This window comes from Lepidochelys kempii, chromosome 9, assembly GCF_965140285.1.
Source record: "Lepidochelys kempii isolate rLepKem1 chromosome 9, rLepKem1.hap1, whole genome shotgun sequence".
Taxonomy (NCBI): Eukaryota; Metazoa; Chordata; order Testudines; family Cheloniidae; genus Lepidochelys; species Lepidochelys kempii.
The window spans coordinates 726359-753876 of record NC_136388.1 but is presented as its reverse complement, the minus strand read 5'-3'; the positions used below and the strand labels follow the sequence as shown (position 1 = coordinate 753876).

General features: G+C 47.1%; 1 protein-coding gene across 1 annotated transcript in view; it reads left to right on the top strand.

The window, feature by feature from the left end:
* The window catches only part of BDH1 (3-hydroxybutyrate dehydrogenase 1), a 47013-nt gene extending 41667 nt beyond the window's left edge, over nucleotides 1–5346 (top strand). The window contains exon 7 of the mRNA XM_073358977.2: nucleotides 2943–5346. Within this exon, the coding sequence (XP_073215078.1) occupies nucleotides 2943–3412 (470 nt within the window). The 3' untranslated portion in view covers nucleotides 3413–5346. The remainder of the gene's footprint in view (nucleotides 1–2942) is intronic.
* The last annotated feature ends 22172 nt before the right edge of the window (nucleotides 5347–27518 follow it).

Here is a 27518-nt window from a genome sequence, read left to right as displayed (position 1 = left end):
GCGGCTCGTCCTGGTGAGTGCGGAGCGGCCGACACAGGGACTGTTAGTGTCGGGCGGCTCGTCCTGGTGAGTGCGGAGCGGCCGACACAGGGACTGTTAGTGTCGGCTGGCTCGTCCTGGTGAGTGCGGAGCGGCTGACACGGGGACTGTTAGTGTCAGGTGGCTCGTCATAGTGAGTGCGGAGCGGCTGACACGGGGACTGTTAGTGTCGGCTGGCTCGTCCTGGTGAGTGCGGAGCGGCCGACACGGGGACTGTTAGTGTCAGGTGGCTCGTCATAGTGAGTGCGGAGCGGCTGACACGGGGACTGTTAGTGTCGGCTGGCTCGTCCTGGTGAGTGCGGAGCGGCCGACACGGGGACTGTTAGTGTCAGGTGGCTCGTCCTGGTGAGTGCGGAGCGGCCGACACGGGGACTGTTAGTGTCGGCTGGCTCGTCCTGGTGAGTGCGGAGCAGCCGACACGGGGACTGTTAGTGTCGGGTGGCTCGTTATAGTGAGTGCGGAGCTGCCAGCAATGGGGTTTCTTAACTAAAGATCACAAACCTGGGGTTCACATGGATTTTGCAGAGAGACGTAAGGGGAAGGAAGTCCCATATTGAGCCAGCTAAGCTATTAAATTTCAACTCTTAACCTCAAAGCACACTACAGGTATGACAGCTGTGTCTGGGGTGTTACACTAACAGCAGTGAGAGACAGAAAGTGCAGGAAATTACAACATCCAATTAAATGGCACTAGTCGAGGTTTCCAAATGGCCTCTAGGCACAACCGCAGGCCGGGGGCATCCGAGCCATGCCATCGCAGGAAAAGAGTCCTCCAGGGCTGAACCCCGCTGGCATGGGCCCAGCCTTTTAGCCCAGCAGAGGTGTGCTCATAGCACTTGGTGCTGCCAAACCAGCAAGGACCCTTAGGCTGCTCCACTCACTGCATGTCCATGTCCTCAGGAAGTCTCCTCCTGGCAGCCTGCGTCACCCTGGACCTTTTATCCTCACTATTGTACAAACTCAGGGGCTTTGAGGACAGCCATTCATGTGGTCTGAGAGTTACATAAAGGCCTGCTGCTGAGCACCCTTAATTCCCACCGCACAGGATTGGCCCAGCTCCTCGTCCCAACCTCTGCTTAGTGCCTCACTGTCACCCTGCATGTAGTGCTGATTCTGATGTGACGAAGGTCAGAATCTAAGGGCATGTCCTGCAGCTGTCTCCTCCTTGCAGTCTTTGCATTTGTCAGACATGCCGGGTGAGGCTGACTTTGGCCGCAGAGTTCTGCTCCCGGTTCTTCCTAGTAGTTCTCGTCCCTGGGCAGGCGCAGGAATGCTGGGTATGTGGGTGGCTGCACTACCCTGTGCTGCTCTGGGAGCAGCTATGCCAACAGCCTCGCTGTGTGGGAATCAGCACACGCCCACGAGTGCCTTGCAGCCGGCAGGTTTGTTTGCTTCCCCGCCGAGACAGTGACGCAGAAGGGCAGCAGAGGCAGCAGGAGGAGCTGAATTTAGAGAACGTAACTTTGTGTCAGTTCTAACTTGCTATTTAAATCTGCCTCCTGGAGAACAATGTAAACTCCATGGCGGGTGGGTGGCTGTCGAGAGCACTGCACTGCTTTCCATGGGCACGTGCCCATCCTGCACTGCAACAACCCACAGCTAGAGCCACCAACAGAATTAAATCTGTCTTCAGACTGCAATTGTAATCAGGGGTCAGCAGCCCACGAGGCCTCTCGGTGCAGCCCAGCGACAGGTTTCCTAGATGCCCAGGGGATGACTTAGCTCCTAACTGCTTCTGTTCATATTTTCATACACTATGAAATACCAAACTGTGCTCTCGATTACCCACTCAGAAACTCGGAGCCACTCCACTAAAGTTGGTGGGTTGCCTCTGGTTTCGAAGGTTGTTGCTGGGAGCCGGCTGTTTTCCTGTGTTCGTATTGCTAACTCAGCATGCCCAGGCTGGTGCTCAGAGAGACCCTAGAGTCCTGCCTAGCTCTGGCGATTAGCTCTGTCCTGCCAGTCCATGTGGCTGAAACACCGTTTCTGAAAGGGTTGTGACTGATGGCCAGCTGTTATGGAAACAGAGGAATGATCTCCAAGGTATTTCAGGCAGAGGGGCAGATTGCAAAACACCCTCCTCCCTTCCAGTGGGTTGGCGGCTGTTTTCTACTCAGGCAGATCTAGCTCTTTGCTGATGACCCTCCAGTCTCTCTATATGCTGCAGCCCATATGCAACTGTCTTGTAACGACTGGTGCACTTTGCTGTACACTCACACTGCTGCCGTGCCTTTGGCAACAATAATGAATTTGGATACAACCAAGGCACTAAGCATCCTTGAAACACATTGTGCAGCTGGACTGTGTATCTCTGTGCAGCCACATACCTGTACGACTGACAACACAGCTGCACTGCCCCACCCCTCCCAGGGAAAATCCAGACAGACCCTCTGGTTCAGCAAAACTGAACAAAAACATGAGACAGAAATTCAGCTTATCCCAGCACAGGGATAATCTCTGACCATTCTCCTCCCTTGCGGGGTGAGATTAGCTGCTGGGCAAAAGGGCAAGGGCTGGGGACTTGGAACTGAGAGGAGCCCAAGGAACTATGAGGAAACTGGTCTCAGCCCTGTATTTCTCAGGAAATTTGCACTGGGTGCCTTTGCTTTCATCAGCTGTCCTGAGTCCCTCCCTACGCTGGCATGTCAGCTTCACTGGCTGAGTAGCCTTTTGTCCCTGGTTTGCTGATTACCACAATTAGCAATTGACATGCACTGTTATCCCATTTGCACACACAGTCACAGTGATTACACACAGTACTCCACACCCAACTAGAAAAAATGCCCAAGGCCCAGGAGATTTCAGGAGCATCAGAACAGGCTCTGAAGTCAATCGAATGTGTTGAGTATGTAGTGCTCATTCCTTCTGCTGATGTCCCTGTGATTTACCTGGCACCTTCCTAGGTCGTGTGGTGAACATCAGCAGCATGATGGGTCGGATGGGCAGCCCTGCTCGATCGTCATACTGCATCACTAAGTTTGGGGTGGAAGCCTTCTCCGATTGCCTGCGGTACGAGATGCACCCCCAAGGAGTGAAGATCTGTGTGGTGGAACCTGGGAACTTCATAGGGGCCACCAACCTGTACACCCCTGAGCGAATTAAAGCCATAGCAGAGAAAATGTGGAAGGAGCTTCCAGAGACTGTGCGCAAAGACTACGGCAGGAAGTACTTGGATGAGCAAATCACCAAGATGGAGAGTTACTGCAACAGTGGCTCACCAGACACCTCGCCAGTCATCAACAGCATCACCCATGCACTGACGTCGTCCTCCCCCTACACCCGCTACCACCCCATGGATTACTACTGGTGGCTGCGCGTGCAGATCATGACGCACTTGCCTGCTGCTATTTCGGATCGGATTTACATTTACTGAGGCATCTCGTCGCTAGGCTGCCAAGGTGGGAGGTTAATTTCAAAGGGCATGTTGTACAAATTTCCCGTTAGTCACTTTTGTATTTTTTTTAGCTGATTTCAAGGTACCATAATTTAGATCTAAAAGGTTAATTTAAACATTTGAATGTAATTTAAAAGGCAGTAATTGTTGCATGGGACCTTTCGTAGGCAGGAATGTGTTTATGTATATTGTAGGGACTCAGCTCTGTACTATTTATTTCAAATATTCCTTCTTTTTTCCAAAATCAGATGCCAAGTTACGCTCCTCATTGAATTTACAATTGCTCTGAAGGGATTTTCAGTCTAGTTTCCGCTGACCGAGTTACACCAGCTTTGACCATTCCTGACTCGGAGGCAGCCTTCACACCACAGACCGCAGGCCCTCCTGTCGCAATAGCATATTGCTGCAGATTGATGGCTAAGGGCTGCAAAGATTGTTACGGGGACTGGTCATAATAGCACAAGATCCTGCTGGTTTCTTTAATTCAGGGATCCCATCTTATAGCACTCTAAGCACTGAAATTAGCAGCTGATCCTGTCCTTTAATCATTACATTTACGAAGATGGAAACTGTGTCAAGGGGAGCTGTTCAGTCTTTCTCTCCCATACACTTCCTTTCCAAGGAGTTGGATAGATCATGTGCCCAACCCTGAAGCCCTTATTCTCAGCTGTTCTTTCCTCACATGAGTATTCCATTGAGGCCAATGAGTGTGAGAAGCATTGCACAGGCGAGTAAGGCTGCAGGATCAGCCCATGTTAATATTTCTCATTTCTTCAGCAGTAGCTGAACGCTGTGACTTCAAAGTAAAAAGCTTTGAAGTATGTTTAATTGCACTAGTGTTGACGTAATGTAGTGCAGCAGCAGCACTGACCCATTTCCATATGAGAACCAGTTTTCCTGTATTTTGCCAGGATCATTCAGAACCAACCGTTACATTCACCTTGACGATGAATGTCATTTTTTCACTTGGGACCTCAGATTTACATCACCTTCTTAGCACGGATTGAACAGTGCCTTGCACAATGGGGCTCTGATCTGATTGGGTCTTCTAGGCCTACTGCAGTACAAACCGTACATAATAAGAGTAATAATTTACACGGAAGGAGTCATGGAGCTGAAACATTTGTCTAGCTAATGTAGTTTGGATATGATCTTCAGTAGAAAATCAATTTAAAAAAGGAATAAACCTTAAGGGCAGTTTAATATCCATGATGGTTATTATGTTTACATGACTGAGAAATAAGGCTACGATTTTGTCATAAAGGTCATAGTGATCACAGAAATTGTGAATTTGAATAAAGTCCATGAAATACTGGAAATGGCTGTAAAAACACATTTGACTAGGCCTCCAACCTGAGTGACGTTGCAACCTAATCCATGGTGTGACACTCAGGTTTGGCCCATTGATCCCTCTACAAAAGTGCAAAAGGGCCAAACTTGAATGGCACTGAGACCTCTTGTGCCAGGTCACAAGGCTGGGAGTAGGGAGCCAAGCCTTGCCGCATAGGACAGGAGCCACTGCCGTGAGGTGAGTGTGGGGTGGGCTCAATCTCCCACCCCTCCTCTTCTGTGACTTATACATTTTCCCCCACACCTCTGCCATGAAATTTACTAAAAGAATTGCCAACATCGCAGCCTTACTTAGAAACATTATTTTGTACTGTAAAAAAAAAACAGAAAAATACATCCATAAAAATCAACACCAGCAACAAAAAAGCCTTTCTCAGAGGAGTGCTGAGTGTTACATTTTTCAAGCGTGGGAGGTGAGCAAAAATGTAACTGCGAGTTAATTTTCTTAGAGAAAATGGAGAGAGAGGATTTGTTGCACTGTTGTAAGTACTGTAGCAAGTAGAAAGAGGAAATGATCAAAATATCCTTTGGCTTGATTAACATTAAAACTAATGGTGATAAAGTCCACAGGCTCCAGCTTTTTGTTTTTTGATATTTAAGGTGAGAGGCTTACATCTGGACTTGGCCCAACATTAACACCTGAGTTCTGCAGGTTTGGTACCAGAGGACATGTGCACGCACACACTTTACACAGCTGTTGAATTGTAATAGGTTTCTGTGGTCTTCTAAATTCCAAGTTGGGCTCTTTAAGACTCTGACTATAAGTAATTAAATCAGTCTAGTCTATCTCATGACAAATACCGGACTCACACATAGTGACTACTTAGACCCGGACATCTAGGTCTTATTCTGTGTAAAATGCCCATTGACTTCAATGAGAGCTGTACACATTAAAAAGCTATAGGGTTGAGCCCTGTTGAGCCTAACCAGGGACACCAAAAATGTTGCATTAATTTGATGGAATAAGTGGTCCCAGAGTGTCAAAGATGTTAACAGGACCCTGAAACTGTCCAACATTAAACAGGTTTCAGTAAGGTTCCGGGTTTGGCATCCAGCGACCTCAGCCTGATTGGTACCATGGCAAACACGCCTTTCAACAATTTTTAACCTTTTATTAAAGCTATAGAAAAAGAAGGAAAAGCAGTTAAAACATTTGAAATGTAAAGTATTAAATAAGGCCTTTATTTTAACCATATTTACTTTCCCTGTAGCTGCAGGGAGTTTTATAAGAAAAGACACCTTGCCCGACGCTCTTTCAGATAGCATGACAGTCGATGTGCTCATCGAAAGAAGTTAGTTGAGATGGGGTGGAGCTGTTGTTGCTGAAGTCCGATCCCATTTCCTAAAAGACAAAACAATGCACAGGCACAAAGGAGAGAGAAAGGACAACAAAGATAGGAAATGCAGCTTCTGTCTCTGGTCTCGACTCTCGTTTGCATCCTCACTGCTGGAGAAACAGCCACAGCACATAGTATAAGAGTCACTCTGAGACCTGGTAAACTTGTATCGGGAGCCGATTGTTTATGGCATTTCTTTTAACTCCCTCTCTGGTCAGAGGCTTATAGCAACATTACAAAATATACAGTCTTGTCTGGCAAAGCCAGACTCCTATTAAACAGAAGGCAAAAGGAGAGAGAGAGAGAGAGAGAGAGAGAAAAGAACTTGGGGGTGGGGGGGATTTGAAGGAAATGACACATGCCAGGTGCTGGCTGGGGTTTAGCTGAGCTGGTGGAGATTGTGATGTCATCTGGGTCCCTTTCTCTGACTCGGTCAGGTCAGGACATCTCCCAGAATCAGGCCCAGTGCTCTTCAAAATGGCACCCTCTGTGGGCACTGTATGCATGAGGGCATGCCAGCAGGGGCAGGGTCACGCCGGAGGGGTAGGCCTACTCCATCGTTGGAAGTACCGGACTGTCTGGTAGTCTGGGGATGCAGCAGTGGCCACCCTATGTGCATTGGGGGGGAGGAGTAGGACCCCCATGATACACTCATAAGTGTAGAGTTTGGGCAGAAGCCCCCTAGAAAAAGCATCCATGAGAATGCCAGACTAATTCAGAAATTAACTATGTTCAAATCAGTTAAGCATGTTAAATTGAGATCTCTGGCTCACATTTCCCCTAACGAGGATTGTTGATCCTAAACAAGCATTGGCAGTGCTTAAGGGGTCAGCAAGTCAGTATTTTAATGGTGAAGAGGAGCCACTTTTAAAAATAAGTTCAAAGAAGGTGTTGAAAATTCTGGTTGTTGAATTATCCCACATTCAGCTAAGAAAACGTGACACTACATTGTGAACAAAGCGCTCTGTCTCATTTGTAGTGTGTTTGTTTCAATGAGGAAAGGAAGGAGTCTTTCCTAAAGACACAGAGCTATCTACAAAGGTAGGGCAGGGTTCTGATTACAGGGGCTCAGAGCCAGAGAATGCGCTCTCAGATACGAATGGAACACAGCAGAGAAGGTGGCTTGTACAAAAGACAGGTTCAGCAATTCAAAGGGCGCCTACCCCTTAGACTCAATAGCTGTGAGTGCTGGGGTGCCCCACCATGTCCGCATGGAGATCTATAAACTGGACCCAGACCATGGTTCTGTTTGAAACGGTAACTAGCGATGTGTGTGCACTGCTTTGTATTTATTGCTAATGAATTCAAGCTAGCAATTTCTACATCTCTGTCCAGGAGAATGCAAGTGCATGCAGACATGGTCATGTGCATTTTTAGTTACTATTTTACAGTAGGAACATTTATATGCATATTTGCCTCAGACCCTGGGCTCCTGGCAAGCTGCCAATGCAGCACTTGATGTTGCCAAGCTTAGGACCCCTTGGTTTAGTGGGATTCCCAGCCACTGTGTCCCGATTCAGCGCATACAGGAGCATATTACCAATATGATGGGCTTGATCTGCCTATAGACACACAGATTCCAAGGCCAGAAGAACATAAGAATGACCATACTGGGTCAGACCAAAGGTCCATCCAGCCCAGTATCCTGTCTGCCGACAGTGGCCAATGCCAGGTGCCCCAGAGGGACTGAACATAACAGGTAATGATCAAGTGATCTCTCTCCTGCCATCCATCTCCACCCTCTGACAGACAGAGGCTAGGGACACCATTCCTTACCCTTCCTGGCTAATAGCCATTAATGGACTTAACCTCCATGAATTTATCCAGTTCTCTTTTAAACCCTGTTATAGTCCTAGCCTTCACAACCTCCTCAGGCAAGGAGTTCCACAGCTTGACTGTGCCCTGAGTGAAGAAGAAAGAACCATTGTGATCATCTAGTCTGACCTCCTGTACAGCCCAGGCCAGAGAACTGTCCCACAGTCATTACTGGAGCAGAGCTTTTAGAAAAACATCCCGTCTTGATTTCAAAATGGTCAGCGAGGAAGAATCCATCCCTACACCATTGTGATTTGCAGCATGACTTCCTGGCCCAAGCCTTGCTCTGTTTCAGGAAGTGATTGGAGCACAAAGTCTCTCACTCGTCTTACCTGGGGAATGGACTTGGTTGATCCAGTAGGGCCCAGAGGGAGGGCTCTGATGACCAAGCAGAGCTTAGTGGAGGTCTGTGTTTTGGGGTGGGGTTCTCCTGGACTACCCAGGGAATCCTGCCCACTCTCCGTATCTGATGCTTGCCAGTATGCGTTAATCACCACAGCCGGGGCTCAGCCAGTCAGACAGTGTGGGTGGGGTCTTTAAAGGGCTGAGCAATTTCCGGGCTGCCAAGAGCACTGGAGCGCTGCAGGCTGAGTTAAAATGGGCAATTGACTCTCATGCTTCAGGGTGCGTGCTGTTTGCCGTGGGGAAGGGAGGGGCAAGAGCCATGTCAGGTAGAACCCCCCTCACCCCCAAAGTACTGGGCAATACCCGTAGTTTGTCAGATGTTTGTTGGGGGCCTGAGGCAGGCTACCTTCCTCTAGAGCATCCGGCATTAACAATGCTGGAGGCACAATTTCTGGACCCAGTGGGCTGGTCTGAATGGCAAATGCGATACCCACCACTGCAAGGCATCTGTGGTTCAGCTAGCGTCCTTGCTGCGCTCAGTGCTGGCCAGAACACATTGGCCTCATCCGTTCCCCGGCCAGCCGTATGCTGTACACACTCTTGAGGGGGATGGTGGTATCTGTGCTGAGGAAACAGAAGAGGGGAAAAGCTGAAGCTCCCAATTTTGCAGCCGACCCAAAGACTGGGGGAGGCCTGCAGAGGACAGGTCACTAACACAGAGCGATCTGACTCGCTTGATAAGCTGGGTGCAAGTCAACAATATTCCTTTTAATGCAGCTAAATGTCTATGTAGGCCCCTCTATTCGCGGGGCCTCGGAACTTAACTGGGAGTGTTCCAGCTGGGACGCTGCAGTCCACCCTCAGAGATGACAGTTCCCATGATGCCTTGGGGAAGAGAGAGACTTCTGCGTCCGCGGCAAAGGGACCCTCGTTCTGGATACAGAGGCAGCGTGCGGCAGGCTCCCTGGTGTGGGGGGAGCTGAGAGCCGGGCCAGAGGACTCAGGCAGCTTGTGGCCCTCTGTCCGAGCTGCTGAGAGTCTGCAGGGGCATCGTGCAGGCGGGGAGCCTGCGGCTGGGTGTCAGCAGAGGGGCAGAGACTGTTGCTGAGCCCAGAGCTGACTGAGGCGGGCCTGCAGTGCAGGCAGTGGGAGTAACCACCTCCTGTCTTGGTTGGGAAAGTGCTTACGGGGAAGGGGGACAGGGACAAGACTGTAAGGGCATGCCTGAGTCTAAGAAGAGACGAAGCGGCCTTGTCGTCTAGGTTCCTGGCCTCTGGGAAGAACAGCTTCCATCTCCAGAGGGGCTGAGTGGCATAGAAAGATCTCACAGTAGAATCGCCCTGCCCCGTGTTGTCTCAGCCAGACCAATGGAGCGCTGGCCCCAGCTTTAAGGTCTTCACACGCACCCACAACTCTGCAGTCAGAGGACTGCACGCTCAGGAGTGGGGTAAGTGGTGCTAGTGTAAATGGGAGTTGGGTAAGCTCTGTTTACTACTGTAAACTGCATTTATTAAATGATTTATTGACGTGCCCCCTGCTGATTTAAAGTGGTTGTGACATTTTAATGGTCAGTCTTTTGTATCATGTTTTTCTAGATGGTTAAGTAAAGGGGTGTTTGTACATTGTTCGTATATTGTTTATAATTGGTACTTTTGGGTTAGACCATTGCATAGCTTAGCTCAGGTATATTCCTGGAGGCTCCCAAGGCAGGCCAGTGAGAGTGTACAGGACCCAGCTAGGTGGAGACACCACCAAGCTTCATTTCCTTTGTAAGTAAAAGGGCTGCAGCAGAGGGGTGGCTAGCAGATCCCCACCTACCCACCATCACCACTGGGAGACTCAGGATCACCTTTACTGTCAACATCAGGCACCCCAGCATACAAGGGAGTGTTGCCTGCCCCAGAGTAACCCAGGAAGGCGGGGGAGGGGGGTGTGGCAACATATCCATCTAGGAACAAAGAATGTAGGCCATCTGTGATCAGGATCCCCAGGGAGCTGCACTGACGTCACTCAATTAGGGTGAATTGCAAAGAATGGGGCAAATAATCCCCAAAGCTGGTGGATATTCCAACACTTAGATTTACCAAACCAGCACAAAACAGCTTCTGTGATATCTCACGGGTCGCCCAGAAGCCAATAACACAATTCCCTTAAAGCAACCCAGCCTTAGGCCTCCACCCAGACACCCAGGACAAATATGATGAGGATTACTGAAAATCTTATTCACCATATAAAAAAATTCTACCAATCCCAAAGGATCAGACACATTACCTCCCAAATTAATGATCTTACCCAAATACTCGCTTACAGCCAATTCTTATTAACTAAACTAAAATTTATTAAAAAAAAGAGAGAGTATTGGTTAAAAGATCAGTACACATACAGACACGAGTACAGTTCTGATATCAGATTAATAGTAGAGATGGTAAGCTTTATAATTGCAAAGAGGTCTTTCAGAATTAGTCCATAGGTTATAGTCCAATGTTCATATTCAGGGTGATCCAGATTAGGACTGGAGATCTCAGTCTTGTGACTTAAGCTTCCCCTGCATGAAGCATCAAGCAGATCTGAGATGACAGGATCAGAACCCCAGACATCTTTATACAGTTCCATGTCTTTTTTGACAGCTTGCAATCCTTAGGCGAACAATAGGGAATCCTAGAAACTTTGAAGTTAACCTATTTTCTAAGCATCACCAGTAATTAGCTACATGGATTAATATAAGGCAATTGCCTGTTTTCCACCATTCGTAGGTGATTTGCTGTACATTTCAAAGAGAGATGAATACAGTGATATCACTATGTTTACAGTTCATTTAAATGTTAATAGAAAAGGAGGACTTGTGGCACTTTAGAGACTAACCAATTTATTTGAGCATAAGCTTTCGTGAGCTACAGCTCACTTCATCGGATGCATACTGTGGAAAGTACAGAAGATCTTTTTATACACACAAACCATGAAAAAATGGGTGATTATCACTACAAAAGGTTTTCTCTCCCTCCACCCCACTCTCCTGCTGGTAATAGCTTATGTAAAGTGATCACTCTCCTTACTCACCTTTTGTAGTGATAATCACTCATTTTTTCATGGTTTGTGTGTATAAAAACGTCTTCTGTACTTTCCACAGTATGCATCCGATGAAGTGAGCTGTAGCTCACGAAAGCTTATGCTCAAATAAATTGGTTAGTCTCTAAAGTGCCACAAGTACTCCTTTTCTTTTTGCAAATACAGACTAACACAGCTGTTACTCTGAAGAAGTGAGCTGTAGCTCACGAAAGCTTATGCTCTAATAAATTGGTTAGTCTCTAAGGTGCCACAAGTCCTCCTTTTCTTTTTTTAAATGCTAGTGTTTCCTTTTGATCTCTGAATTAACAGAATACAGCATAGACAGGGACTGCTTGATTACATTGTTAACCTCTAACAATATATATGTAAACACACAAAACCACAAACATTATCTACCAATATGTCCCTAAAGGTTGAATCTGGGTCAATTAGCAAGCTGCTTAACCCTTTCTGGCTATGGGTCACACCATCTTATAGGATGGTGGACTCTAACCTGGGAAGCAGTGTTTTGGGGGAGGGGTTAATCAGCTGAACATGAGCTCCAGTGTGATGCTGTAGCCAAGAAGGCTAATGTGATTCTGGGATCCATAAAGAGGGAAATCACATGTAGGAGTAGAGAGGTTATTTTCCCCTCTGTATTTGGCACTGGTGTGTGACCACAGCTGGAATGGTGTGTCCAGTTCTGGTGCCCAGAATTCAAGAAGGATGTTGATAAATTGGAGAGTGTTCAGAGAATAGCTACAAGAATGATTACAGGGTTAGAAAAGTTTTTAGAGTAACAGCCGTGTTAGTCTGTATTCGCAAAAATAAAAGGAGTACTTAGAGACTAACCAATTTATTTGAGCATAAGCTTTCGTGAGCTACAGCTCACTTCATCGGATGCATACTGTGGAAACTGCAGAAGACATTATATACACAGAGACCATGAAACAATACCTCCTCCCACCCCACTCTCCTGCTGGTAATAGCTTATCTAAAGTGATCACTCTCCTTACAATGTGTATGATAATCAAGTTGGGCCATTTCCAGCACAAATCCAGGTTTTCTCACCCTCCGCCCCCCCCCCCCCACACACACACACACAAACTCACTCTCCTGCTGGTAATAGCATATCCAAAGTGACCACTCTCCCTACAATGTGCATGATAATCAAGGTGGGCCATTTCCAACACAAATCCAAAACCTGCCTTAGAGTGACAGAGTCAAAGAGCTCAGTCTATTTAGCTTAACAAAGAGAAGGTTAAGGGGTGACTTGGTGACAGTCTGTAAGTATCTACAGAGGGTACAAATATTTAATAATGGGCTCTTCAGTCCAGCAGAGGAAGGTCTAACAGGATCCAATGGCTGGAAGTTGAAGCCAGACAAATTCAGACTGGAAATAATGCGTACATTTTTAAAAGTGAGGGCAATTAACCACTGGAACAATTTACCAAGGGGTGTGCTGGATTCTCTATCACTGACAAGTTTTAAATCAAGGTTGGATGTTTTTCAGAAAGCTCTGCTCTAGGGATTATTGTGGGGCAGTTCTCTGGTCTGTGCTGTACAGGAGGTCAGACTAGATTATCACACTGGTCCCTCCTGGCCTTGGAATCTATTAATCTGTTATTGATGATTTTTAGGAAGGGGCCCAGCCCCATTGTGCTGGCTAGTGCGTACACACAGACACACACACCAAGAGACAGTTCTTGCCCCAAAGAGATTACAGTCATAGGAGAAAAGACAGAAAAAGAGAGGAAACTGAGACACAGAGAGGGGCAGTGACCTAACCAAAGTCACACAGCAGTTCATTGACAGATACTTTAAAATCCAGTTCTCTTAATCTAAGTATTTGACCTCAAAATATCCATAGACCCCAGAACAGGTAATTCTGTTCAGCAGGCCAGACACCAAGCTGCACCAGGCACAGATGACATCTGGTTTAATACAGGATGATGAAAGTTAGACATGGCACGGATCAGTGAGGTTGCTGAGCCTGCCTCTCTACAATGCAGCATGCAGATCCCGAAGAGATGATGCGTCAGACATGAAGCAGTGCCACTCTTGTTCTTAGCCAGACAGGAAACCCAAATAACGATACTGCACTTGACATCTACAAAACATCCTTTATCACAAAGAATTCTAAAGTACTTTGCAGGCTACCCACACAGAGATCACTATAGCAATGCCACCCACCACTGAAATGCAGACACTTCCTTCTGCAGAAGAAATGTGAGAATGTGTACAGCAGTGTAGTGCGAAGAGAAGTCCAGGAGGCAGAATCTAATTAGCTGAGTTGGAATTTGGCCAGTACACTGGGGTTAACACCCCTGCTCTTGTGAAAAGTGGTGTGCAGTCTTCTACCTTTCAGAGGAGCAGCCGTGTTAGTCTGTATCCGTAAAAAGGAAAGGAGTACTTGTGGCACCTTAGAGACTAACCGATTTATTAGAGCATAAGCTTTCGTGAGCTACGGCATCTGATGAAGTGAGCTGTAGCTCACGAAAGTTTATGCTCTAATAAATCGGTTAGTCTCTAAGGTGCCACAAGTCCTCCTAGTCTTTTACCTTGAGGTCGATACCTAGTGTCTGGATAGGTGACTCTTGGAAACTGGAAGTGGTCACCAGCTAGGAGATGGGTCTGGCGGCTACACGGGCAGCGGGAGGGTTCTGACAGCTGCAAAGCAAATCTGTGGACTAGTTAGGTAGCTGCAAGGCAGCTGGAGTTCTTAGGAGTGAGTTTGCAGATGAATACGTTCAACCACTGTGTTCTGTCACTTAATGACCATCTGGCCAGATGATCCTCTGCATAGGTCCTGTCTGAAAAATGCTAGCACATCACATCTCCCCCTAGTACGAAGTTAAGACATTCAGTGCTGATGTAACAATCAACCATTGCTATATACTGCAACATCTGGGCTTTCCACTTATTAGCTATAGCTTCTTTTGCACTTCGAAGTTGATTTTATCAGCCAGTTTGTGGAATAAATAGCTATAGTAAATGGAGAAGGGAAATTTAGCCAGTCCAGCCTCTACCTGAAGGGCAGTTGGCACAAAAATACTTGAGAGTGATCTGGGACTGACTGCAGCATGCAGTTTTGCAGGGAAATTAGGTCCCTTTGATTATTGTTTGACAGAAATGTAGGCAGCTGCCTTCACTTGTCTTATCAAATTAAAAGGGAAAATAATTACTCACTGCTTAAATTATGGAATACAGACTGTGCGAGCGCTGAAGGCTGTCATGGATCTCTCTGTTCTAGGTGCAGTACTGCATGGCTCAGTGTGCTTCAGCTCCCAGGGAAAAAAGACGATTGTCACCAAGGCTTTCTATGTAAAGACCATTTCAGTCTATATATAGTTTTTCCTGATGGAGTGGAAGGCAGCAAAGATGAGGTATTTTTAACCACAGCTGTTACATTTTGTTTCAGGTCTTAATCAGGGAAAACATGAGGTTTCACCGTCTTTCAGGACCTGTTGTCTGTCTTTGTCTTTTCGGGTGATGAATGTAATGTTTTGTTTTGAAATGTTTTGAAACAAGGTTCTGTCTGCTTATTAACGTGTCATCTGGATCTAATGGTGGGTTTTCTGCACTGTCTGGACAGAGTTATTCTGTAGCCATTAAATTAGATCACACTGGAGCTGAACCTTAGCCAGCACTTCCACATCGGACAATTCCAGGATGAAACTCCCAATTCTAGTCAAGCTGTGCTAGTTGAGGGACCCGGCCCAGCTAGCTCTCCTGGCCTGTTGAAGTGAGCATCTGAGAAAGTAAGTTGAGCACTGATGCGCTTACCCTGAGTGATGTGCCTGAGGTGTGAGGCAGGAGGATGGGACCACAGGGTCCGCTCAGCAGGGAAGCATGGAGCAGCTGTGGGAATGTGAATATCACATAAATTCCCCACATTCTGCGTAGCTATGCTGTTGTCTGCAGCCCTGGCCCTCTCTGTACATGGGCAGGGCACACTCCATGCCCCCCTTGGCTGCTCTCCCATGGGCCTGATGTCCATCTGCATGTGCAGTCAGGTCAGAGAGAGGGAGAAAGGTTCTTCGCTAAAAGGGCAGGAGCAGGTTATTGTCCAGGAGATGGGCACTTACATGAGCCTCACCCCACAGCACCTGCAAGAGGGGTCAGGCATGGAAGGTAGACCTGCTAGCCTTCCCCCACTCCACCCTTCCAGCCACAGCTAGTCATTGAGGCAAGGAAGCAGGGGCTGCCCGTAGCAGGGGCATTCACATCCTGGTGAGAGAAGGCACTTTCCTGGGGAAAGGAAGGCTCAGGGATTGTCTACACTTACAGTGCTGCACCAGTACAGCTGTGCCACTCTCGCGCTTAGTGACGATGCTACCTATGCTGACAGGAGAGCTTCTCCTGTCAGCACCGTTAATCCACCTCCCTGAGAGGCGGTAGCTATGCCAACAGCAGAAGCCCTCCCCGTCACATAGTGCTGTCTGCACCAGGGGTTAGATGGGTAAAGCTGTGTCGCTAAGGGGTGTGGATTTCCACGATGTAGTTATACCAACAGAAGTTGGTAGTGTCAACCATGCTTCAGGCTATGTGAGTGGGAGAGATGGACCAGTGACAGTCCCTTCAGCACAGGAACAAATGTAACCCAGGTAGTAATGCCTGGCGACTCTGAATCCCAATGATGGGAAGTAACCCATGTTGTTAAGATCATCATCTGTGAAGTAGCTAACTGATACAGCTGTATCAAAGGTTCAACTTTGTCTGGTGTTAGGTACAAATGACCTTGTACTGAATGCAGGGTAGTGCAATATGGTTACCAATTTTGTAATTATTGTAGGAATACAGGAAAGCAGGACTGTGCTTAACCTGTCCCAAAAGAGGGGGGCCACCCTCAGTCGAAAGAACCTTGTTAAGCAGGGGCTCGAATGTCAGAGCCCTGTGAAAGTAAGAGGGGTGGGGACAAGTATCCCTAGCCAGGAGACTGCACATTCTCAAGGGTCCTCCGTAGACTTGTTTAACCTGTTCCTCCCCACTGTTCAAAGAATAGAGCTAAATAGGCTTCATTAGGAGCCTCTTTGTTATGTTAAATGCTCAATCAGAGCTGAACTCAGTTGTGGTAGAACTGTGTTTCTGCCCTACCTGCTAAGAGCTAAAAATCAGTGACAGCTGAAATCACTTGGGATGGGGCAGTGTTTTTGCCCAGCCTGTAAAGAGCTGAAAATGACTAAGAGAGGCTGTGCAGAGGTCACAGCAGAGAGGCAGATGGCAGCAGAAGGCAAATGACAGTCAGCTGGTGTGGCTGACTGACGAGTGGCTGGTGTGGCAGAGAGGCATGATGAGCGGCCAGCAGGGTGGCTGGTGGAGAGGCGCGGAGAGAGTGGTGAGCTGGTGGCCAGCAGGAGCAGCCAGTGAGCAGCCAGCGGAGTGGCTGGCGGAGAGGGGCGGCAAGCAAGTGCCCAAGCAGCAGAGCAAGTAAGGTACCTCTTTACCCCTCCCGGGGGGAGGTGAACGCTGCAGACGCACCTTTGAACTCTGGGTCTGCACTGACCAAGGACAGCGACTGTGAGTGGGGTGCAGAGAAGGGTTGGGCATGTGAAAGGGGCTTTTGGGTTGCTGGACTTAAGAACCGGAGGGGAAAAGGACACTGCTCAACCTACTTGGGGGTGGGTGTTTTACTCACAGTTTATTATTTATGAACCCTGTTTGTGGTGTTTTCCCAAATTAACTCCGAGTTACTTCCCTCCTTTTATTAAAAGTTTCTTTTCTACACTCAGGCTCTTTGCTTGCAAGTGGGGAAATATTGCCTCTCAGAGGCACCCAGGCATGGTGTGTAAATTTCCCAGGTTACGGGTGGGGGCTCAAGCCAGTTCTGTGTTGGATCAATGGAAAGGAACCCCTAGATATTGAACCTGGCCCTGGTTGCTGCTGGCTCCACCTGGCAGAAGGGTTACACCATAATATAAATGATTGGTGTCAAAATATACAAACACAGTGATCATGGGGGCCTGCTGCTCTGCAGTTCTACCAAAGCCAGGGGAGGGCATGCTGCAAACTGTATATTCAGCTGTAGGCAAATCATGGGTTGTGACCTCTAAACAGGATGCAGGGAGGGGCGGTTTCTGGCTAGCTTTCCAGGAGGGAAAAGATTGTGGGCTACAGGTACAGTGTACAGAGGGCCTGTAGCTCCCCACAATTCAGCTCACTCGCAGGAAAACTCCATGTGCTTCTCTTTTGTTTTTTCTCTACAATTACAAGTTCCCCACCCTATGCTGCAGGGGCTTAGTGGATTGCCACACACCCCTGGGAAGCTGCAAATGTGTATTTAAAGCAAAAGCTGTCCTGATAGTTGAACCTTTGGCTTTGTGCTAGCAAAGTATTTAATGGAATTTGGCACTTGTGCTGATTACTGAGCATTTAATTAAAAAACAGCTATTTCAAACTCAGTAAGGAGCTGACAGGCTTGTGGGTGGAGTCTTTCCCCCTCTCACATTAATGAATACAGGAAAAGAGAATGACGCACTGCAAGGCAGGGGTATTTTCATTATCTGCACAAAACCTTTGTTGGTACCCCCACCCCCAGCCCCAGAGATGCGACCATTGTCTGATCCTCTCTGGGCCGTAGGGCAGCAGCTGAGACAAGCAAAATGCATGGCTAACTATGATATAATAAAAAATAGAGAGGAAAAATGTATTTGGTCATTTTGTCTATGTGACCTTCTCTGCCTATGCAGGGCTCTTTCCTACCGTCTTCCTGGCTCAGACGTGCCTGTCGTGAAACACCTGCGAGATGTTTCCTCAGGAAGCCCAAAGTCCCTCCAGGTGATCTGAAAAGAGGATTCCACGAGACTGGGTAACATAAAAATGTCACATACCATAAGTAGGCCAGAAACTCTGTAATTCCCTTTCTGGCCTCTCATTCAAGCCATCTGTCATCAAGATACTAGTTTGCAAAAGAAAGCAGTGGCAAGAGTAGCGTTCTGTGGCACATGGCACACATCTCACTGAAGGGAAAGCACACGCTGCCGCAGTCCCTACATGTACCTTCCTCTTGACTGTGGTGTACCATTAAGTGAATCTGAGGTTGAAACCAGAGTTGAACAGCAGGTATATGTGCTGCAACTCTTCTGACACTCTCTGAAAGCCTGGCCTTTGGGCCCCCTCCTCCCCTGTGGCATTCACAATCTGTTAGCTGACAACTGTGCTCATTTTGGTCACCGCCAAGCCATGGTAGTTCCCAAACTGATGCCCAGTTATTCTTCTGATATGAATCTGGCTCTTCTATGCTGAATGTTGGCCTGGAACCCTTCTGAGGCCTGGTCTGAGGACTGTGGCCCAGTTTCCTTTTCAACTGTGTGACACATAGATGCTGCCTGCTGATGAGATGTTTTCTTTTTGTGTCCTCCTCTTCCAGGGATTGGCAAAGATCTACATGAGGGTCTTTGTTGCAGGTACTCGGATAAGCTAATATGTTGCTTTGAACACCTGTACATCCAGCTACCACCAGAAAAGGGTGAAGATACCCAGATAATTTCTGATTCTAACACTGGGAAAATTATGAAATTCCACCCCAAGACAAGTGAGGGGATGAGGCCAACACCTGAGGGGATGCACACAGACTAGAGAAGGGACAGAAGTGCAAGCGGTCCCATTGCTATGACACAACCTAATGTATGAGACAACTCAGTGTCCTGAATCAAACTTAAGTGAAGCAATTTACAGGTAGCAGAAGAAGAATGAGTTATGTGGTGGGCTAAGAACACTTCTCTCTACAACTCCCACATCTGAACTACAAGGTACACATACCGGGATATCCCAGTAAATCTCATAGAGCATTGTTTAGTAAGGGTCACATCCCTCAACACCTTGCTTTCCAGAACCATGTGTCAGTGAGTAAAAGGTGTCCGAGTCCCTGCCCCTCCTTCCCACCTTTGCCAAAACCTCACATCCACATGGAACCTTTCTGGAGACTTGGAAGTATGTGGTGAACTTTGTTTTTCTTTCTTTTAATCATTATTTTTCACTTTCACTCAGCTCTGCTCTGCTCCGCTCCTCAGGGCTCCACCATAGAAATACTGGGGTACCCAGGAAAGATCATTCTGTTGGTATTCCAGACTTCTTAGAAGCAGGAAGTAACAGAAATTTCATAAGAAAATTTGTTACCAGGAAAGTTCCTTGTAAATTTCAGCCCCACAAAGTTAGAATAATTTGGATAAGGGTCGGCTTTCGGAAGCTGATCAGCATCAAAGTCAGACTCTGTATCTTTTGACATTCACCTGTCATTGGGGTGGAAGATAGTAGGATTCTGTCAGAGCTGAGCTGCAGATAACCTGCTAGTTTCTCAAAAGCTGGTGCTTCAACTCTTTCATGCCTGGGGGCTTAATACACCACTCATTCCAGAGCTGGACCATTTACTAGGGTGTAAAATGCTTTCCCGTTTTGATGGAGTTGGAGTCTTCAGATGCACAGAGGCAGAAATGTCCCCTTAGCTGTCAGTTTATGTGAAAAGTCTTAGAAGGCTCTTTTGGAACTGGAGATAATGAACTACACAATCTGCATAGCTCAGAGTATCACCAGCTAACCCACATTACCTGGCTGGCCATCCTGTGCTGCATTCTGATACTTCCTAGGGAGATGCTGGAGGCTGTGAGGTGCTGGTTTCTCTGCTTAGCAGTAAGCGCAGACCCAGCTGACCCTGCGCTTCGAAGGAAAGGACCTCAGCTTGCAATGCCAGTGGCTCAGCATCCAAACACATTTAGCAACTAAGAGAGCTTACTAGCAGGAGGTGATGAGCTAAATTCAGCTGTGGTATAACCCCAATGATGTCAATGGGACGTGTGACTGATTACACCAGAGCTGAATTTGGTCCCCAATGTTCAGTCCTGACAATAAACTATTTCCACTGATACTAGAAACCCTGTGGCTATAGAATCACAGAAATGTAGGGCCGGGAGGGCCCTCAAGAGTTCCTCTACTCCAGGTTTAATCACCGGCAGGGTCAGTGGTCACTGGCACTTCCTGGGTGCCAGATCCCTCGGGCTGCCTATATCTGGAGTGACCGGATATAGACCTTACTGTGTGGGGTGTGGAGCAGCCTGAGGCCTGAAGCAAGCGACAGGGCACACAGCAGAACAGAAAGTAGCAGCAGCATTGCAGTAGGGCCCAGCACTGAGGTGTCCCCCTCAGATTGTGAGGGGAAGCGTGGAGCACCCCACAAAGCATGACGTGGAGCAGTGGTTCCTAGCTCGCACCAGCACAGTCGCCCATTTACAAATCAACCATTGGTCAGTTACAAGGTCCCATCGTGGCTGGAGGCACTTGACAGGTTTTGAAGTGAGAGCAAATAACATCACAGATAAGGGGCATGTAACCACGGACCCCCAGATACCACAGCCCCTGCCACTACACCACTACCTCAGACGAAGGCCTGTCTGCGCAGGCATGGTACAGCCCACTAGCTTTACAGTGCCTTGCCTCCCCACACAACAGCTTTTAAAAGCTAATTATTTGGGGCCCTAGGTCGCAATAAGTAACCCGCCTCGGAACATGAGGATCTCCACTTTGCAGTGAGTTTAGGTTCAGGTACATGTGGATACATTCCTAACGACTCCGCATCCAGCAGTCCTCCAACTACTGTCTCACGCTGCACAGCTTCGCACCCGGATCAGCCTGTCTGTGTAGCTTTTTGCACTTTTCTGAACCTTTTCCAATTCTAATATATCTTTTGGGAGATGGGGCAACAAGAACTGAAAGCAGAATACAAGATGTGGTGTACCATGGATTTATGTAGTGGCGTTATGATATTTTCTGTTTTATTATATAGACTATAGATAAAAAATTACACTACATGAATTAAAAAAAGAACAAATACCATAGTGTAAATGTAAGACCAAAGGAACTGTGGCATGGCCAAGCTAAGGAGCATTGACAATCTTCTGTAAATGTTGCACGCGGAAAGGTTCTCATTCTCCATCTCCAGGTGAGTTGACTGCTCTGGGAAGGGCTTGTAATTAGGTTTACCGAAATGGTGGTCCCAGCAGGGCACTCAGGGTGGTATAAAACAAGACATGGGCCCTGCCTTCAGGAGCATACAAGCCACTACAGAGTCCCATTTCAGAAAAGGCTAGCATAGGCTCCTACCAGTTCAAACAAAGAGGATGCTCTGTTGATGAGGCTGCTGTCCACAGACAAGGATCTTGTGCATGCAAGTCCCTCAGCTGGATACTTGTACAGCTGGATGGTGCAAATAGCTAAATTGGCACCCACACAGCCACCGTTGCACAGCCAGTGTGTCCAGACCTGCCCCACAAACGCCGCACCATGAGACTGCCGAACGCGTCCGGACCTGCCCCACAAACGCCGCGCCACGAGACTGCCGAACGCGTCCGGACCTGCCCCACAAACGCCGCGCCACGAGACTGCCGAACGCGTCCGGACCTGCCCCACAAACGCCGCGCCACGAGGCTGCCGAACGCGTCCGGACCTGCCCCACAAACGCCGCGCCACGAGGCTGCCGAACGCGTCCGGACCTGCCCCACAAACGCCGCGCCACGAGGCTGCCGAACGCGTCCGGACCTGCCCCACAAACGCCGCGCCACGAGACTGCCGAACGTGTCCGGACCTGCGCCACAAACGCCGCACCAAGGGCCACCATTTTGATCTGTAAAATGGCAGCCTCCACACAGCATGCCCTCACGTGCACTTGAGAGGGCACTCTGTGAGGAGGCTGCTGTTTTATAGAGCACAATGGCAGCTTCCTGATGCCGTCTTTCGGGGGCAGACGGCATCATCTCTCAGGCCAAATCTGGCCCGTTGGACCCAAACCCCATCTGCTGATGGCATGATCCCATTTGGGTCATGACCTACAGTTTGGGAACCAATGAGCTAAAGGGAACACCATGAGCCTGGATCCCTTGAACCCTAGGGAAATACAGCAAAAGCATATCAGATGAATGCCAATGGGGTGGAGCAGACAGGAAGAGATTGGGCTTGCGTCTCTGTTGTCCTGCACCTTTTATGGTGCAAACAGGGTGTTAAAACACAATTTTACACTCACTTTGAGCTAGTGCAATGGCTACACAAGGTCACGGCAAGCATGCTTCGGGTAAGACGTGGACAAATTGGAGAAAGTCCAGAGAAGAGCAACCACCCCACCACCACCCCAAAGTTGATTGGCAACCTATGCAGGCTCTGGGGTACAAGGGTAATATGTTCTGGCTGGCCAACAAATAAAGCCAAACAAATAAAAAATACTCCCAGCAGAATTTTACTCCAAAAAGAAAGACCTGCCAGAGACTTCATAAAGTCCAGGGACCTCACTAGTGGAATTGATTATATGTGGAAGACACTCAGATACTATGGTGACAGGTAGCAATATAAATCCTTCAACAGATAGATTAGCTAGGTGCCCTGGATCTCCATCCTTTGGGCGAACCATTGTACCAAACTCCCTCCACAATGGAGCTATAGAGTTTAGGCACTCAGCTGTCAGAAAACATTTTTAATCAAATATATAGCTGAGATTTATTTTAAAGAGACAAATATTCTCTTAATATTTCCTTCCTCCAAAAGCAGCTTCTAGGGGTGACAGCGCTCTTGCTTTGTGAAGCGCATTGTGGATTTAGAGTATTATGTAGCTGCCGTTTGAAAAAGCTGCCTGAGGTCAGACCAGCTTCCTGAGTTAAAATTGACTGTCAGCCTTAGAAGAAATTAAATTGTTGATTATTGTGCTGCCTAAGCTATTTATTGCCTAGGCTCCCAGGGAGTCCTACAAACACTCAGAACCCTCGTAAGAACTCCGACATTGACGAATCACAGAAATGCCGTTTTCTCTTTTCAAACAGTGATTTAAAAATATAAACTCAGCCACCAAGATGGGTTTAGTTTATAATGACTATGAAAATAATTTAATTTCCCCAGGTTCAATTAAAACTACATGGGAAGTTTAAACCCAAGCTTTCTAACTGCAGAGGAAACTGATGTTGTTGTTGGAGGTGGTTCTTGCATAATCCATGGCACTATGAATTTTTTAATGGAGTGTAAAAGCAGCTTGTCTGCCTGAAGCCATAAAGAGAATCCCCGCCTGGTTTGGGTCCCCTGGTGGATTGCTTGTACAGCTAGCGCAGCAGCCGGCAATAATGCTGCACTAAGGGAAGCTGAGCCGCTCCGACACTGACTGGCAGGTGTCAGAGTAACAGCCGTGTTAATCTGTATTCGCAAAAATAAAAGGAGTACTTGTGGCACCTTAGAGACTAACCAATTTATTTGAGCATAAGCTTTCGTGAGCTACAGCTCACTTCATCGGATGCATACTGTGGAAACTGCAGAAGACATTATATACACACAGAGACCATGAAACAATACCTCCTCCCACCCCACTGTCCTGCTGGTAATAGCTTATCTAAAGTGACCACTCTCCTTACAATGTGTATGATAATCAAGGTGGGCCAGATAATCCTGCTGGTAATAGCTCATCCAAACTGACAAAGCCCGTTGCCAACTGTGCCCACATATCTATTCAGGGGACACCATCACAGGGCCTAATAACATCAGCCACACTATCAGAGGCTCGTTCACCTGCACATCCACCAATGTGATATATGCCATCATGTGCCAGCAATGCCCCTCTGCCATGTACATTGGTCAAACTGGACAGTCTCTACGTAAAAGAATAAATGGACACAAATCAGATGTCAAGAATTATAACATTCATAAACCAGTCGGAGAACACTTCAATCTCTCTGGTCACGCAATCACAGACATGAAGGTCGCTATCTTAAAACAAAAAAACTTCAAATCCAGACTCCAGCGAGAAACTGCTGAATTGGAATTCATTTGCAAATTGGATACTATTAATTTAGGCTTAAATAGAGACTTGGAGTGGCTAAGTCATTATGCAAGGTAGCCTGTTTCCTCTTGTTTTTTCCTACCCCCCCCCCCCAGATGTTCTGGTTTAACTTGGATTTTAACTTGAAGAGTGGTCAGTTTGGATGAGCTATTACCAGCAGGAGAGTGAGTTTGTGTGTGTATGGGGGTGGGGGGGATGTGAGAACCTGGATTTATGCAGGAAATAGCCCAGCTTGATTGTCATGCACATTGTGTAAAGAGTTGTCACTTTGGATGGGCTATCACCAGCAGGAGAGTGAATTTGTGTGGGGGGGTGGAGGGTGAGAAAACCTGGATTTGTGCTGGAAATCACTTTAGATAAGCTATTACCAGCAGGACAGTGGGGTGGGAATAGGTATTGTTTCATATTCTCTGTGTATATATAAAGCCTGCTGCAGTTTCCACGATATGCATCTGAGGAAGTGAGCTGTAGCTCACGAAAGCTTATGCTCTAATAAATTGGTTAGTCTCTAAGGTGCCACAAGTCCTCCTTTTCTTTTTGCGAATACAGACTAACACGGCTGCTACTCTGAAACCTGTCTTATTTCTCAGTTCACATTCCTCTAGGTGCCACTGGATGCCGCTCTGTTCCACTTCCCAGCTGCTTCTCCCCCAGCCAAATCCTTACTTATTTAGCACGGTCAGTCTGCACAGCTTTGTACAGAGCAGAGATGAAGGCACAGTCCTTTCCCCAAGGAGCTTAGAAATCATGTTTTTCTTATCGTTAAGGTTGGGAACCAATTCTGCTGATAGAAATCACATTTAAAAGTGTTCTACTGAACTGAGCTTGTTTCTTAAAGGGAAAAACTCAGTTCATTTAGCTCAGCCCTGCTAAGGAAAGTCAAATTCTGAGCAGTGCTTCTGACTGCAAACGCTCCTGGAAATAAAGCTTCTAATAAGTAGATGGGCTGAATGAAACCTCCATATATAAACATCTTATGAACTCTGTGGGAGCTTGAAACCTCAGCACAGATGCATATGTGTATTTTCCTATTTTTATAATGGGCTAGAAACCCCAGACCCTGTGTTTCATGATCTAGATTTGAATTTGGCAGCTGAAGCCCATCTCTGATAATAAATGGCATTCCTAAGCTACCAGTTATTGGTGCAATCAAGCTGGAAAATGGCCTCCTGGGACAGGAATACATCCTGTACAAAATTCAATAAACTTACAATGATGGAAGAAATGACACAGCATGAGACCTGTAAAAGTGAGCCCCTTTCTAGCCATTTTATTGTTGTAATGATAGAGGGGGATCCAACTTCACAACTGCAAGACCCTGGGCTTGGAGTACTTCAAGAGTACCATGCAGCTTGCATCCATTGCGAGACCCTTGGAGGATGCATGGAGCAATTGCCATGGCTCCTTTGAATGAGGAAGGTTCTGACACCAGATCAGAGGTTCCCCCTCCCATCTAGCAGGAAGTGAATTTACAATAAACTTATTTTCAGATATGGTTCATGATTTATTCTTGCTGGTGATTCTGACTTCATGAGTTTTCATCCTGATAGACTGTGCAAGGTGAGCTTTTTCCTCTTCAAGCACAAACCAACCAATATTTAACGTTTATGTTAAAACTCCAGCTCCCAGAGGCAAGTGATTAGGTGAAAATCTCAGCTTTAATTTTTTTTTTTAAAGGACCTTTCTACCCCTCATGGTTGCACAGAAAATCTTGAAACTGTGATCTTAGTGGCTCGGAAAACAAAGGCAAATAATTCCCCTGATTTTTTTTAATCTCATGATTTTGAAACTAAACTCATGGTTTTGGGTAACTTAGAATCATAGAATATCAGGGTTGGAAGGGACCTCAGGAGATCATCTAGTCCAACCTCCTGCTCAAAGAAGGACCAATCCCCAATTAAATCATCCCAGCCAGGGCTTTGTCAAGCCTGACCTTAAAAACTTCTAAGGAAGGAGATTCTACCACCTCCCTAGGTAACGCATTCCAGTGTTTCACCACCCTCTTAGTGAAAAAGTTTTTCCTAATATCCAACCTAAACCTCTCCCACTGCAACTTGAGACCATTACTCCTTGTCCTGTCCTCTTCTACCACTGAGAATAGTCTAGAACCATCCTCTCTGGAACCACCCCTCAGGTAGTTGAAAGCAGCTATCAAATCCCCTCTCATTCTTCTCTTCTGCAGACTAAACAATCCCAGTTCCCTCAGCCTCTCCTCATAAGTCATGTGTTCCAGACCCCTCATCATTTTTGTTGCCCTTTGCTGGACTCTCTCCAATTTATCCACATCCTTCTTGTAGTGTGGGGCCCAAAACTGGACACAGTACTCCAGATGAGGCCTCACCAATGTCAAATAGAGGGGGACGATCACGTCCCTCGATCTGCTCGCTATGCCCCTACTTATACATCCCAAAATGCCATTGGCCTTTTTGGCAACAAGGGCACACTGCTGACTCATATCCAGCTTCTCGTCCACTGTCACCCCTAGGTCCTTTTCAGCAGAACTGCTGCCTAGCCATTCGGTCCCTAGTCTGTAGCTGTGCATTGGGTTCTTCTGTCCTAAGTGCAGGACCCTGCACTTATCCTTATTGAACCTCATCAGATTTCTTTTGGCCCAATCCTCCAATTTGTCTAGGTCCCTCTGTATCCTATCCCTGCCCTCCAGCGTATCTACCACTCCTCCTAGTTTAGTATCATCCGCAAATTTGCTGAAGGTGCAATCCACACCATCCTCCAGATCATTTATGAAGATATTGAACAAAACCGGCCCCAGGACCGACCCCTGGGGCGCTCCACTTGACACCAGCTGCCAACTAGACATGGAGCCATTGATCACTACTTGATCATGATTTCTGAACACTTGGGGTTAGTGATAAGGAATTATATATGGACAGAAACTCCAAGAACTTTGGGATTTTTTTCTCCCTTCTCAAAAGTTTCTGCCTGTGAGTTTGCTTATTTGCCTGGATTTTTGTCTGTTTCAGCACTTTGCCTGCACTTTATATTGTGGATTATGATTTGCACTGCCAACTCATGCATAGGGTTGGGTTGGGTTTATGCCTTGTCTTAAGACAGCTCATTATGTTTTTATGTCACTTGCATATAATGCAAACCAATAAGAGCTATGGTGAGGGGGAGGATCCAGACTAATGGAGCATTTTCTGTGGTAGCTGGTTGGAAGTGTTTGGGACGGGTAGATAGCAATGATCTTCTCGCCAGGTTGGGCTTTGTTAACTGACAGTGTTTGTATCTAGAGCCAAATCTTGGGTGAATACCATCTGGTCAGAGTGACTTGTTACTGTTTCATTTATCAATTTGTTCCAAAACCTCCTCTATTGACACCTCAATCTGGGACAATTCCTCAGATTTGTTAACTAGCTAATTTCTTAATTAA